The 13,331-nt window shown below is 56.6% G+C and overlaps 1 protein-coding gene across 3 annotated transcripts in view; it reads right to left on the bottom strand.

Moving 5' to 3' along the window:
* The window catches only part of TRPC3 (transient receptor potential cation channel subfamily C member 3), a 47,712-nt gene extending 35,342 nt beyond the window's left edge, over positions 1-12,370 (bottom strand). For all 3 annotated transcript variants that reach the window (XM_054563504.1, XM_054563505.1, XM_054563510.1), the window contains exons 1-2: positions 12,147-12,370; positions 573-1,344 (exon numbers count right to left, since the gene is read on the bottom strand). In XM_054563504.1, the coding sequence (XP_054419479.1) occupies positions 573-1,344; positions 12,147-12,370 (996 nt within the window). The remainder of the gene's footprint in view (positions 1-572; positions 1,345-12,146) is intronic.
* Positions 12,371-13,331: the final 961 nt, after the last annotated feature.

The raw sequence follows: 13,331 nt of genomic DNA, 5'->3' as shown, positions 1-13,331 counted from the left end.
ATGTCCAGGAAATAAAATTCACTCATGTTTTAAAAATCCACCAAAGCAAAAACACGCCTCTGTCCCTGTATCTCTGGGCGGGTCTGACGTCTGTGGGTCTACAGTGGCCAGGCTGAATATTCGACTGTGGATTTCAGGGAGAGGCATTTTTGTCCTGTTCATGAAATGACGTTCGGAGCATTCTCTACTAGTCTTCTGACTTTCAATCTGAAGGGATATAGGAGTGCTTGGGCCAGTAAGCCGCGGACTAATACTACTCGCAGGTTGGGTCCCACGGTACAGCTAACCACAGAAAGATTCGGAAGGGAGACGGTCACCCCAGTGTCTGCTTTAGACAAAAGGGGAGAAGCCTCCTGTTCTACTCAACGCTCACCCAGAACACAGGGCAGCCCCAGGATTACAGCTCTGGGATCCAGCATGTCCCATCCCCAAAGCGAATCTTCCCCAGCACCACGCTGAGCCGGGGACATCGCCGCCTCCTTCCTCAGGGGCTCCCCACTCCCCTGCGGTGGTTTAAAAACCAGGGGGGCGACGCTGGTTGGGAAGCAGGGCAGGGCCAGCGCGGGGCTTACCTTGAACTCCTTCTCGATGTTGGCCAGCTTGGCCAGCTCGTTGCTGAGCTCCAGGGCGGTGAGCACAGGGTCCTCGCTGGACAGGGACAGGTAGGCCGGGCTGGCCAGGCCCCTGTAGGCGTTGATTCTGGAGCGCGAGTGGCTGAAGGAGTCGTGCCGCTGCTTCTCGGCGCAGTCCGTGCACTTGCAGAAGTAGTCGTGCGGCCGCTCGATGCGCGCGCCGCGCAGCAGCAGCATGTGCACCACCTCGTACTTGTGGCAGTGCGCCGCCAGGATGATGGGCGTGATGTCGGGCGAGAAGCGCGTGCCGTCCTCGTCGTAGGCGTAGAAGTCGTCGTCCTGCAGCTCCTGCTCGCAGGGGCTGAGCGTCAGGCGCCCGCTGGCCGCGAAGCCCGGGTGGTTGAGGATGGCCTCCACGATGCGCACGTAGCCCTTGCTGATGGCCAGCAGCAGCGCGTCCCCGATGCGCGCCAGGTTCTCCTTCTTGAGCAGCAGCTCCGTCACCTCCAGGTGCTCGTTGCCCACGGCCAGCTGCAGGGCGTTCTGGCCCATGTAGTCCACGCAGTTGACGTTGAGCGTCTGCGATTCCTCCAGCATCTTGCGCACCACGGGGATGTTGCCGTACTCGGCTGCGTCCAGGAAGCGCTCCTCCTCGGCCGTCAGGCTGGTGCTGCGGTCATTGAACATGAAGGCCGGGCCGCGCACGGCCTGGCGCCGGCCCTTCTCCCGCATCACCGTCTTGCGCCTCAGGGATGGGCTTCCGTCCATGGACCTGGCCAGCAGCAACAGAAAGAACAACGGCAGACGATTAGGGAGAAGCGCTGCCTGCGGGCGGCGGACCCTGCTGGAGGCCGCGGCACCTGCGCCCGCGGCCTGCAGCGCCCCTCAGGTGCACCCCTGCGCCGGGGCTGCCGGACCCGAACCCGTGGGGCTGCCGCCTGCCCTGCGGACATGAGCTCCTGGGGCCGCAGACAAAGGCTTTCAGAAGGAACCGCACCAGAAACCCTTTCCAAACCCGCACGCCTCCCCGTGACCCTGGCAGAGACGCAAGGCATCGCACCCTCCTCTCCAGACCCCTTTGCTTCCTTTCATCCAGTAACAGACACTGTGCACCCCTGGCCTTTTCATTTCTTCTTGTCTTTTTTTTTCTTTTTTGGGCCGGTGGTATCCAGGAACTTAGTTTAGCTCTAAACGTGCTCAGTTACCTTCACAGTCCTGTCCCCAACTTCGGACACAGGCTTCCCCCTCCTAGATGACTTTTCGCATAGACTTTAAGTCAATGATCCTCTATTCTCTGTGTTTAAACCTGTCTTAGGGTTTTCCACATTCCCGTTTGGAAAGCGTGTTCACACAGGAAGCGTGTCCTCACACAAGCCGCCCCGGCGGCCCCCGCGCGGGAGGTGGCGCCTCGCCTGTCGGCACTCAGTGCCCCGCAGCGAGGGCATGCTCACCAGGCCCCTGTTCCGTTGAGCTCCCCAATCTCTTCCCGGGACCTGTGCGCTCACTTGACCTCAGGTCCCACAGGTGCAACTCTGTCCCCTGGTCCCTCCAAAGTGCCCCTTCTCCCTGAAGCCAGCACCCAGCAGGTCGGCGGCTCAGGCAGGCGTAGCGGTTTCAAGGTCCCGTGCAGCTAACAGGTCGATCCTGTTAGTCTCTGCACTCTGAGCTCCTCATTTCCTACACGAGAACACCGAGCTCATAGAGGCCCCAAGGTGACAATACTTAGTAAGACGCCGACTCTGCCTCTTCCCGCTGCTTCGCGCTGCCCTGCTTTTCCTCTGCGGACCCCGCAGTTGCCCCCTGCACCTCGCTCTGCTTAAACTCTGCTCACACTGCCACTCGTCTCTCCAAAGCAAAAAACAAAAGCTGGGACCCCTTGGCTGACTTCCAGGGGCACTGGCAGCCTGCCCCGAACCCCGTGCCCCGCCCACCTTTCCTTGCTGTTTGCGGCCCTGCAAACATATCACTCAGCTTAGTTCTGTGCTGTCAAGGGCATGCCTGTACGGTGAGGGTATTTGTTGGGAAATGAGTGAGGTGCTTCTCTCCTGTGCCTTTCCAGTACGAGGTCTTTGCCCCGGCTGACTCAGGGCCCCTGCCCAGGGGTGCAGGGTGACCTATAGAGTTGGGTGGTGGGTGGGTGTGTTCAGGGGCGGTGGAGAAGACAGATTTTAGAGGGCAAGTGCAAAGAGCGAGATCAAGGTAATCTGCAGCTTCTCGCAAGAAAAATGGGGTTTTGCAAACAGAATTTGGGAAGAGGGAAATGGTCTTGAAGGAGTTGCTCCATTCCCTTCTTCTGTTTAAGGAGCCTGGTGCCGGAGCCTGGTCCCTCATCGCGCAGATGAGAACGCTCTCCCATGCAGGTCGCACAGCCCGGCGCTCCCTGTCCCTGAGGAGAAAGAGGGCTGGGCAAGAGGGAGGCAGGAGTCAGCGTGTGGATCCGCCGGGCTGAGGAACTGTGGAGGGCAGGGTCCTGCTCTGCTTATTTTATTTGGATGCCTGCGACCGCCCTGCTTGGTCAAGGAGCAGGACAGTGAGGGCTCTCTCGGGCCACCCGCGGCTCCATGTAGTGGGGGCCCCTCAATGAGGGCCTGGGAGCCTGCACCTAGGCTGGGATGCCCCCGGGGCTGTGAGCGGGACCCAGGCTACTTGCTGCAGGCGCGTCGCTCTGCCGCCCGTGGGAGCTGAGCCGAAACCAGGGCTCCAGGGAGCACAGCTGGGTTCCAGCAAAGGCAGGTCGGCCAAGATCAAGCCACTTCCGCTGACAGGCAGCACCGAATAGACAGCAAACATCACCCAGAGACCAGAAGAGTCAGAGGACTCCAAGTACATATTTCCCCTCCAGGGAACACAGAGGCTCCCCACCCCCAAGCCCAGATGCTGCAGAGGAGAGCAGAGGAAGGGCTGGCTTTCCGAGAGTCTGAATGACTTTATCCATGTGAGAGAGAATTTCTTTAAAAAGAAAATGAACTTTACAATGTCAAACTGAGATCAGTGAAATCGGCCTCATAGCAACTCTCCGGAGAGCCCCGAACCAGGGTGGACACGCGGACCAGAAAGAGACTCCAACCCCTTGTGGAGATTGGGGGCGGGGGTGGTAGAAATCAGCAAGCAAAGGTCCCTTAGACACGGGCTAAAGGCACAGAGGCCCTGCCCTCGCTGACCAAGTCCCTTGGTATATGCAGGGCAAGCCTTTTGTTTAATGTATCGGTTGCTTAATTCACTTGTTGAATGAGAACAAGTGTCTGTTGAGCAAGGAAAACACAAAACAAAATTTTAAAAACTAATTTAAACTACCGATTGGACATTGGGTTCATTTTTGTCTCTGCCAATGAGTAGGCGGGTGGCTCAGGAGAAAGTCTGTTACAGGTGAATGACAAGAGCGCCACAGGCTGCTCGTGCACGTTGTCTAGTTTCGGGACCTCCACCGCCTCTGGGTGCTCCTTTTCTTTCCGTCTGGGGGCACACTCCTGTTTCTGCCCTTCGCCGGCTCCGATCCTTCCTACCTTCCACCGTCCAGCCTGCGTTACGCGTCTGTCAGTGGGGGTCACGTTTCACAGGCCATCACGAGAATGCCTGCGAGATGCTGTTCATTCTGGAAGGCTGAGTCTTCTGAGCCTTTCTGAAACCCCCCCGACCCCTCCAGCCTGCGCTTTGTCACGTTGCTCGTCTGCCCTGAACCTGCGCACTTAACTTTATTTCATCTCCTTGTTTATTGTCTCCTTGGAAACTCATGTCCCCTCAGGTCAACTGAAGATAAATGCTTCCCATTTTGTTTTATACTTATGTCACCTTGACAGGGCCTATTACAGGGCAGTAGATGTTCAAAAATACTGTGATCTGACACCAGCTCCCCAGATGAAGAGACCTGGTTAGAACGGTAACCGCCTCGCGGTCACTGACAGGCGAGAGCCGGGAGAGGAGACGCAGAGGTCCTGTGCCAGGTGCTCTCTACCTTACCACGCCGCGCCCAGGAGCAAGAAAAATGAGCAACAGTTTGCAAATCAGGGTAACTGTATTAAATTGTATGTTTAGTTTATGTGTTGGAATGTCATGGTTCTACCGAGAACAGTTTCTATGGCTCTGTGGCCCAAATCGCCAGCTCTTTGGCTCTCTGCAACAACTGACATTATCAAAGAAGTCACTTGGAATCCTTTGTTGAAAGGTGAAGAATTAACCGACTACTCCATCCATCTAGCAAGGGCGCGGGCCAAGCGACACCAGCACCCACGTGAGCCAAAGCAATGAGAATCACACCCGAGTGATTTGGACTAACCCGGTCGCCGCACGGAGGAGAGTGAGCGTGCCCGCCTGCCGGCGAGGACCCAGTCTGTCATTGTGTGAAGGGTGCGAAGAGCAGAAGGAGCTGCAGAAGACAAGTGGCGAGGAAAGCACAGAGGAGGGGACCCAGTGTCAGGGAGCAACCACCGTGCCAGGAACCGTGTTGGGCAGGTGCTAATTGGAAGTGGTAATGACCGTGGGCAGCAGCAGGCACTGACAAAGGATGTGAAAATCCTAGAAGAGAAGTCAAAAATAGACACACCGCGCTGTCCCCCCGGCAAGCAGGCACCTGTCAGCAATGCAGCCCCCTCTGGGGACACCTGCCTCTAGCGGGCACCTTACACGTGAGTGTGCTTGGAAGGAGGAAAGGGCAGCTGACGAAGGGCCTCGGTCATGTCAACACGCACGTTGGGATCAGCCTTTAACATGGGGGGGGGGGGCGGGGAGCCCCTAAGTGCGCATCATGCAAGGCTCGAGGTGGGGGCCCCACCAGCATGACCAGAGTCTGGTGGGCCGGACGCAGGGCTCGCTCAGGGCCCTGTCCCACAGCTCCCGCTCTGGGGCTGCATCTCGACACCACGACTGGTGACGTGCCACAATGTCACAGGAGCAACACCGCTGGCAAGGCACAGCACTCCAGTCAAGAAGCAGGGAGGCCCCACTTCCATCCCTAAAGACATCCCACAAAAACATAAAACGTCGAGATGCCAGCGCTTCCAGGTCTAGAGAGACAGCTGGGTCCCCGCAGCCAGGAACGTCTGAGAGGCTCTGGCCATCGGCGCTGCGCCCGGAGCTCTCCGTGCCGGCCCAGACACACCCAGGAGGCACACGTGCGCCGGCAGGCACCTGCGGCGCCAGGCCCAGGGGATCTGCGTGTCCCAGGAGGAGGGCTCCGGCCCCCTCTCCACCGCCCTCCCTGTTGCCGGCAGACGGAAGCTGTGCGGCCCCCCCACCCCGCCCCCGGCAGCTGGGACCAGAGAGGCAAAAAGCCATTTCACAGTGTTCCTTCTGAAAGTCCCCCAGGAGCAGGGGGCAGGACCCCTACCGTTGCCGGCATGGTGTCTAGATAGTGTCTCTTCAATGTAGGTGCCCAAGAAAGAAGCGGAGCAGATGCCTTCCAGAACTCAGATGTTTCTGCTTTCAGGAAGGGCACTTGGCAAGCGACTCCATGAAGCCTGCGAGGGCACGCTCTGCCTTCGTCTGCTTTCCCGCCCGCTTCCTTGATGATACGGTGCATCCTTAAGAGAAGAGGCTGGCTCTGTGCTCTGTGTGTCTGGCTTTCACATGGCTGATGAAACTTCAACAATAAAATAAAAACTTCTTCGTACCCCGAAGAAGCTCATATTTGGCTGTTTAAATATATTAGTGTCTCTCTATATAAATAATTGATACTAATTTATATTATATTATATTGTATATACCACTACGTATATACCACTACTGTTATTAGAAGCAAAGGGGCCTGGTGTTCTCTCAGCTTCATTTGTTATCCAAGGTCACAGGTCTGCGGTCTGAAGATGAGCACTCGCGTCTCCTCACCCTGCGACCTGCTTTTCAACAGAGAATTCACCTCCAGCAGAGAATCAGGCCTACTTGACAGAACGTGTTTAGAAAGGCAGAAGAATACTATCGCTGTCGTCTCTTTCCTTAACAGGTCACACACTTGTGGACATTTAAATCTCGTTTAAAAAGGTCTAAAACCAAATCCCTATCGCCACCTATCATTTGAGTAGTACAAAGGAAAAACGGGGGATTCTTTGGGACCAGATAATTGTCGACAGAATCCCTGACCTAGATGCTACAGTAAGGACAAAACGCTACCAAGTCCTAATTATTCCCGTACAGTCACCGCTGAGCCCCTCACGCACGAGTGGGAGGCTGCCCACCCCACGGCTCACAACTCCCGACCCCCTCCCTGGCCCCGACTCCTGCACGTCCACGCTGCCCGCCGCTCAGCGGCCGACGCTGGGCAGTGCTGAAGGCGCGTTGGAAAGGAGGGCTGCTCCGCGGCCACCGCTGTCGCTTGAGCGTGCTCCCGAAGGGGGCCAGCCATCTTCAGGCGGGGCACGGATGAGCTTAGGTGGGGACGTCGGACGACCCTCAGTTCACGCCGTACGGGTTACTCTCTACTCCATTCGCCTAATAACAGCACTTACGATTCAGAACATCCTCCCCTCTGCGACCCTTCTGTGACTAACACCGTCGTCATGAGGCCCTAAGTGAATGCCGGAGACAAATAATAGGGATGCGGGGTTTCAAGGTGACGGAATAAAGTCCTTTCTTACCCCATCTCCTCTCCAAAATGACCCCCCTCAGCAAGGAGAACAAAGAACAGCAACATAGACTCCATCTTCCTGAATCCGAGACGCCCGTGACCCCGCCCACAGCACGTGAGGATGGACAGGAGGGGCCGGCGCGGAGGCGGGGGAGTGAGGCTGAGCAGGGGAAAGAAGGCCCAGCCACAGTGCCTGTAACAAGAGGCTGATGTCCCCGCTCAGCCTCAGAAAAGGCCCAGAAATTGAAGGCCAAAGGAATTTCAGAAAGCAGAGAGGAGACAGGAGCCAAAAACAGGGGAACTGGCTCAAAGACTGTGTAAGGAGTAGGTAGTAAACCCTTCCCCCAGATCTCTGACCCCCTCGCTGATATGACCACATGACAACCCTCGCCCCTATAAGAAAGCCAGGATGTAAAATAGCTGGAGAAATACGGAGAGATGCTCCAGACAGGGGGTGCCAGGCCCGAGGGGCAGCAGCCAAGCCGGGGGACCCCTGCCCAGTTCCGGACTAACAGCGCTGGGTTTATTCTCTCCTGCTCCCTCCTCCCCTGAGGAATATTTTTAAAAATACTGAATTTTTGAAATCAGAAAGAATGCCATAAAAAGGAAGAGTCATAAGACAAGAAAGAGCTCTCAGAGAGCACAAATATAACAGCTAAAATGGAAAAAAAAAAAAATCAGTGGAAGATTGGGAGACCGAGTCCAGGAAACACTTCAGAAAGAACGGGAAAGGCCAGCCCTGGAAAACAGGAGAGAAGAGACAGAAAGCCAGCGTTCAGTCCAGGAGGCCCAATATCCAAATAATAGGGATTCCAGAAAGAGAGGAGACGGGGCCTAGCAGGTAGCAAGTAATAAAAGAAATGACCCACGAAAACTTCCCAGAACCACGGGGTGGGACCCCCAGTTAGTGAAAGGATCCATCAAGTGCCCAGTCCACGCAATGAAGAGCGAGCGGTACCAAGGCACGCCACGCTGAAATTTCAGAACAGCCCTGATAAAGAGACAACTCTTTTTTTTTTCCCTCTAAAAGCTTTCTGAAGAAAAATAAAATTGAAAATCACACTGAAAAAGAAGTCAGAGGGTTTTAGAAGGGATGTTTTCAGGAAAACACTCACAGGGACTGGAGATTTACCTAGAGAAGCAGGCAAGAAGAGATAAGATGAGTATGGACTCCAAGACAACAAGCAATGAAAAAAGAAATGCTATCATCCTACGCCACTTGACTCAGCGGTGATCCAGAACGTTACATGGACAAAGAAACTGTGATAATGTGTACACACATGTATAGCACAGTGGAATATTATTCAGCTCAACAAAGGAGACCCTGCCATTTTTGACAACATGGATGAACCTGGAAGACATTATGCAAAGTGAAATAAGCCAGACACAGAAAGAAAACCAGTGCACAATCTCACTTGCGTGTGGAATCTAACAACATCAAGTGGCTGGAAGCAGAGAGCAGACCGGTGGCTCGGGGTGTGGGAAATGGGGGGCTGGTCAGAGGAGACCCAGCGGAGTCAGGCGCGGCGGGGAGTTGGGAGCGCGGATGGGCAGCGCGGCGACTACCGTTAATGACGCTCCGGTGACTACAGAAGCTCTGCGACCGGTCTGTTGAGTCACCTTTAGAAAATGACTCCCCTCCTCTGTGTACCAATGTCCTCCTTGGCCAAATGATGTATCACGTAAACACGAATCTGCGTTTGGCACGCCGTATCACGTAAACACGAATCTGCGCTTTTACTGCGGAAGCACTTCCTCCGAAGAAAAAACGGAATCCTCTTTTCTAGAAGCCTTTCTCGGCGGAAGATAACGGTGCACGGAGATCTACAGGGTTTTTTGCACGGATGTTACTCTAAGGATCGATGCTTCTGGCTACAAGTAGGCGCCCAAGTTCCTCTCATGATTAATCGATTATCTGACAACTGTGGGTCAATTCCTCCCCTGTTTGGAAACCCCTCCCTCTGGGCAGCCTGGCCTCATGGCCGCTTGCGCCTCCCTCCTTCCCTGCGCCCTGGACTTCCCTCTCTCCCTCCCTCCCTCTGCCCTCTAACAAAATGTTCTCCCTTAGATAAGGGAGCCCCAGCTCCCTTTGTTTCTCCCACCACATTCCTTGGGCTCACAGGATTCGGTAACAATTCCCATCAGATAGCAGACTTCCAAATTCTCTGAGCATTTGCATTTCCATCTTTCTGTTTGACGTCTCTATCAGAATGAGGTGAAAAAAAACAGACCTCCTTCTTGTCCTTTTCTTTTCAACAATGACATTAAGCATCTCTGAGTTTTAAATCACCAAGCCATCTCAGACCCTGCTTTCTGTATGAGGCCCTCATGAGCAGTTAGTTGCAAATTCCCAAAGATTCCATTTGTGTGTTCTCTCTTCTAATCCCCTGCTCTCTTTCCATCCCACCAGGACCACACTGCTACAAACCCTAATCTCAGCCTGGATGGCTACAAGAGCCCCTAATTTATTTATTCACATTCTGCCAATTGCTACTTCAATCCATCGCGCTCTCAGAGTGGCTTTCATCAAATTGCTGCTGCTCTGAAACAACCAGGGACTCCCTATTCCCTCCTCCTGGAATACAAGCTCCTGCACATTAATGCCCCAAACCAACACATCCCGCTAGACCTCACTGCTTCCCTACACACACTGCGTTCTGACCGAACTCAACTCACATCCCTGGACATGACTGGTCTGGAGGGAGAGGGGAGGGGAGAGGGCTTGAATTAATTACCCACTCTGTCTCTGTCTCCAGGTTTATCCATTCTTAAGGCCCACAAAGGCTTCCTCAATTCCTCTACAACCTTATATTGTCGCTCTCTCCTTTGCACTTGACACTTCATAGCGCTGTCCTTGTGTGTGTGTTTATGGTGCTCATTCCAATTTCTACTCAAACTTACGGCATATGCGTTCATGGTCTGTTTTATTTCCACCTCTCCGTCATGAGATTTTAAATGCCTTGCGTGCAGACAAGATGCCTTGTGTGCAGTACTCATCTTCCCGGCTTGCTGTACCTAGCCTGCACTTTGCACACGTAAATGCTGAAGAAATATCTTTGAATCGGAATTCATGAGAATGCCTTCAAATGCCTCTTTGGAGTTCATCAGATACGTTACAACCAAAAAACTTCAGGAATGAGGTAATCTTGCCAATGACCCAGGACTTGGTCCTAGGCTAGCAAATAATTAGGATAAAGGAAGTCTTGGTTTGCATCTCTAATTGCAGCGAGCGTTCTATCAAAGTTGTTTTAAGTCTTGTCAGTGGTATAACAGATGACATCCCTCCTCCTAAGTCAGTCTGTTTAAAATTCCCGAGTAAAACCCTGAATCCCAGAGCGGTGAGGTGACCACCAGGTCCCCCAGGGAAGTCTTCCAGGGGGCAAGGGGCTCCAGCCTCAGCGCCCAGGGCCGTCCTTCTCGGGTCCCCTCCCAGGGCTGCTTACTCGCTCCCTGCGCTGTGAAGCTGGGCCCGCTCGACTGAGGCGGAATAAAGAGCTAATCTCCGCAAGGGACGGCAAGCTGGCCTCTGGCGTTACCGAGTCACAGGCCTGAAATAAGCACTGAGAGCTCGAGGCCCTGCTTGCAGAAGAAACGTCCTGAATGTCTCGCTCCTCAGGCTGACCGGGTCTTCTCAGCCACTGCAGGAAATCCACGCGCTCCAGCACTTCCTTGTTAAGTCCCGTAAACTCAGCTCAAGGCTGGGAAGATGTTCCATCAGCTGATGGAGGGCCAGTCCCCCAGGCCTCTGCCCCGTGCTTTGCGTAACTGACCTCAAACTCCAAAAGGTAGAGGGAGAGGCATCTCGATCTGCCCTACTTTCTCGGCTAAGAGCGTACCGGTGTCCAATTTAGTGTGAATTTAAGGAGAAAGAAAAAAAATGTTCCAGACTCAAGAAATTGAGCAGCATTCTAAAAGCCAAATTGACAATAGAAAAAAAATTGGAGCATGTCTTAAAACCCTAGGGAGGCAGGGAAGCGAGCTGGCGGTGCTTTCTTCCCGAAGGATCCCTTTACTCCCCTCCAACCCGGGCCACTTCCACTCCGGGCCAATCTTCAGCAATAACTGGATTTAATACCGAGGTGCGTTGTTCACGCTAAAGCAGACCCTCCCCGGGCCCCTGTACGCCGGCCTCTCTTCCCTGCTACCTAGGTGGGTCCCGGGCGGCAGCAGGGGGCGCTGCAGAGCCACCTCCCCGCGCCCAGGTGGGCAGCGTGGGGCCCGGGCGGGCAGGGCCGCGGCCCCGTCCGACCCTGGCTGCCGACTTAGATGAGCGCGCTCTTCCAAAAGAGACAGTGAAGCCCGCGGCTCGCCCAAGGTCCGCGACGAGGGAACCTGAGAGCCCGCGCCCAGTACAGTGAATCACCCTCTTTTCCTCCCCTCTGGGTCTCGCAGATCTGGGAATGAAGAAGCCAAGTTGCTCCTTCTGACACTTTGGAGCGCCGACCGCGACCTTCCCTTAAAAAAGACACAGCTGCCGACCCCGAGCCGACCAGGGACAGCAGCCAAGTCACCTGCGAAGCGGTTTCCGCGCCGCTCTCTCCCGGGGGACCCGCTGGGGCTCCGGACCCAGACGTCCCTGTGAATGGGCCGTCAGGGCACCAGGCGACCCGGCGAACCCTCCACCACACTCCGTCTCGCACACGGTCCCTCCCTGCGCCCCGACGGCCTGGAGCGGCCGTGGGGGCCCACGTTCCCGGGGCAGCTCCGCGCCGGGACGCGGGGATGAGTCGGGGCACGCGCGCGCCCGGGGCTGGGTGCACTCTGCTTGCCTTGAACCCCCCGCGTGCCCGCGGGCACCCCGGGGCCATCCTCCCGGGGGTTCCCAGCCCGCGGGCCGTCGCGCGCGGTTGTCCACGGGCTGGAGAGCACGCCCGGCGTCCGCGGGGTCGGCTCGCGAGGCAGTTCCTCGGCCGGCCAGACCCAGGGCGGGGTCCCGGAGTCAGACAGGATTGAGTCTGGGGTCCCAGGCACGTCGCGGGGCGGCGGGGGCGCCTCCCCCCAGGGCTGCGGCCGGTACTCACTTGTCGGGCCCCGGCGACCAGGGCGGCGGGCGGTGGCCGCGCGGGTCCCGCGGCGAGGGCGCCGAGCGCGGCTCCAGCCCCCCGTTGACGCCCCTCCAGCTCCGCCGGCGGCGCTGCGCCTCGGCGTCCACGTCCTCGCCTTCCTCCTCCTCCTCCTCCTCTTCCTCGGGCGCAGGGAAGGTCACCCTCGCCTGCTCCCTGCACTTCCTGACCTTGGTGGACATCACGCCGGCCGCGGTCCGAGCGCGGAGATGCCTGCCGCGGGCCTTCTCCGCCGCCGCCGCCGCGCCGTCTCCCCGCCGCGCCCCCGGCCCGCCTCCCGCGGCCCCGGCGGCCCCGCGCAGCCCCAGGCGGGGACCGAGGAGGACCGCGCGGCGCGGGCCGACACCCGGGTGCTGGGGAAGGTAGCCGAAGCCGCCGCGCCGCCGCCCACCCTCCAGCCCACGGCGGTTGCGGCTGCGGCTGCGAGGAGTCGGCCCGGGGCCGAGCGGGACGCGGGCGCTGCCTGCTCCGTGGCCCGCGCCTGCTCCGACAGCATCACTTGCTAGGACGGCAGCGGGACTCGGGATGGAGGCGCGGGAGGGGCCGGGGGAGGGGACCGCGTCCTTCCCAGACACCGCCAGCCGAGAGGGCTCAGGCCAGCAGGTAGGGAGGCGGGAGACTTCCTCCTCCCCACTGGGCCATGGCTCTTGCAGAGGCTCCTTTCCCTACAGACACAAGTTTCCAAAGGAAGAAAAAGGGAAATCGGCTGCTTGTAGTTCCTTTTCCTCAGGCCTGTTTACACTATCGGCTGCAAAGCGGCCCTTTTCCTTGTTGCCCCCCGGGGGGCTTGGTTGAACCCGGGAGGTCCGAGTGCCTGTCCCCGAGGCCGCGCACCCCAGGAGTGGTAGCGCTTTAGATGTGCACCGTGCTTTGGGGGTTTTAGAAAAACGAACCTCAAAAAATATCTCATAGGATTTCTATCCTTTCCAAGGAATATTTTCCAGCAAAATTTAAAATCTTTTTTAAAGCATTTTAAGATTCAAGAGCAGTATTTCTTCGAGGAGAAAAGCCTCATGAAATTGCAGTCAGAAGGAGTCTTAAAGATCAAGGAATGCATCCGTCGTTTCAGAAATAATAAAACCGAGGCCTAGAGAGGGGAGTGAGCAACCCACGGGAGGTAGCTAGTGGGAAGGCTCCGACTGA

Source organism: Pteronotus mesoamericanus, unplaced genomic scaffold (assembly GCF_021234165.1).
Source record: "Pteronotus mesoamericanus isolate MK-2021 breed Mesoamerican mustached bat unplaced genomic scaffold, CSHL_Meso_final contig_163, whole genome shotgun sequence".
Classification (NCBI taxonomy): Eukaryota; Metazoa; Chordata; class Mammalia; order Chiroptera; family Mormoopidae; genus Pteronotus; species Pteronotus mesoamericanus.
This window is presented reverse-complemented; position numbering and strand designations above follow the sequence as displayed.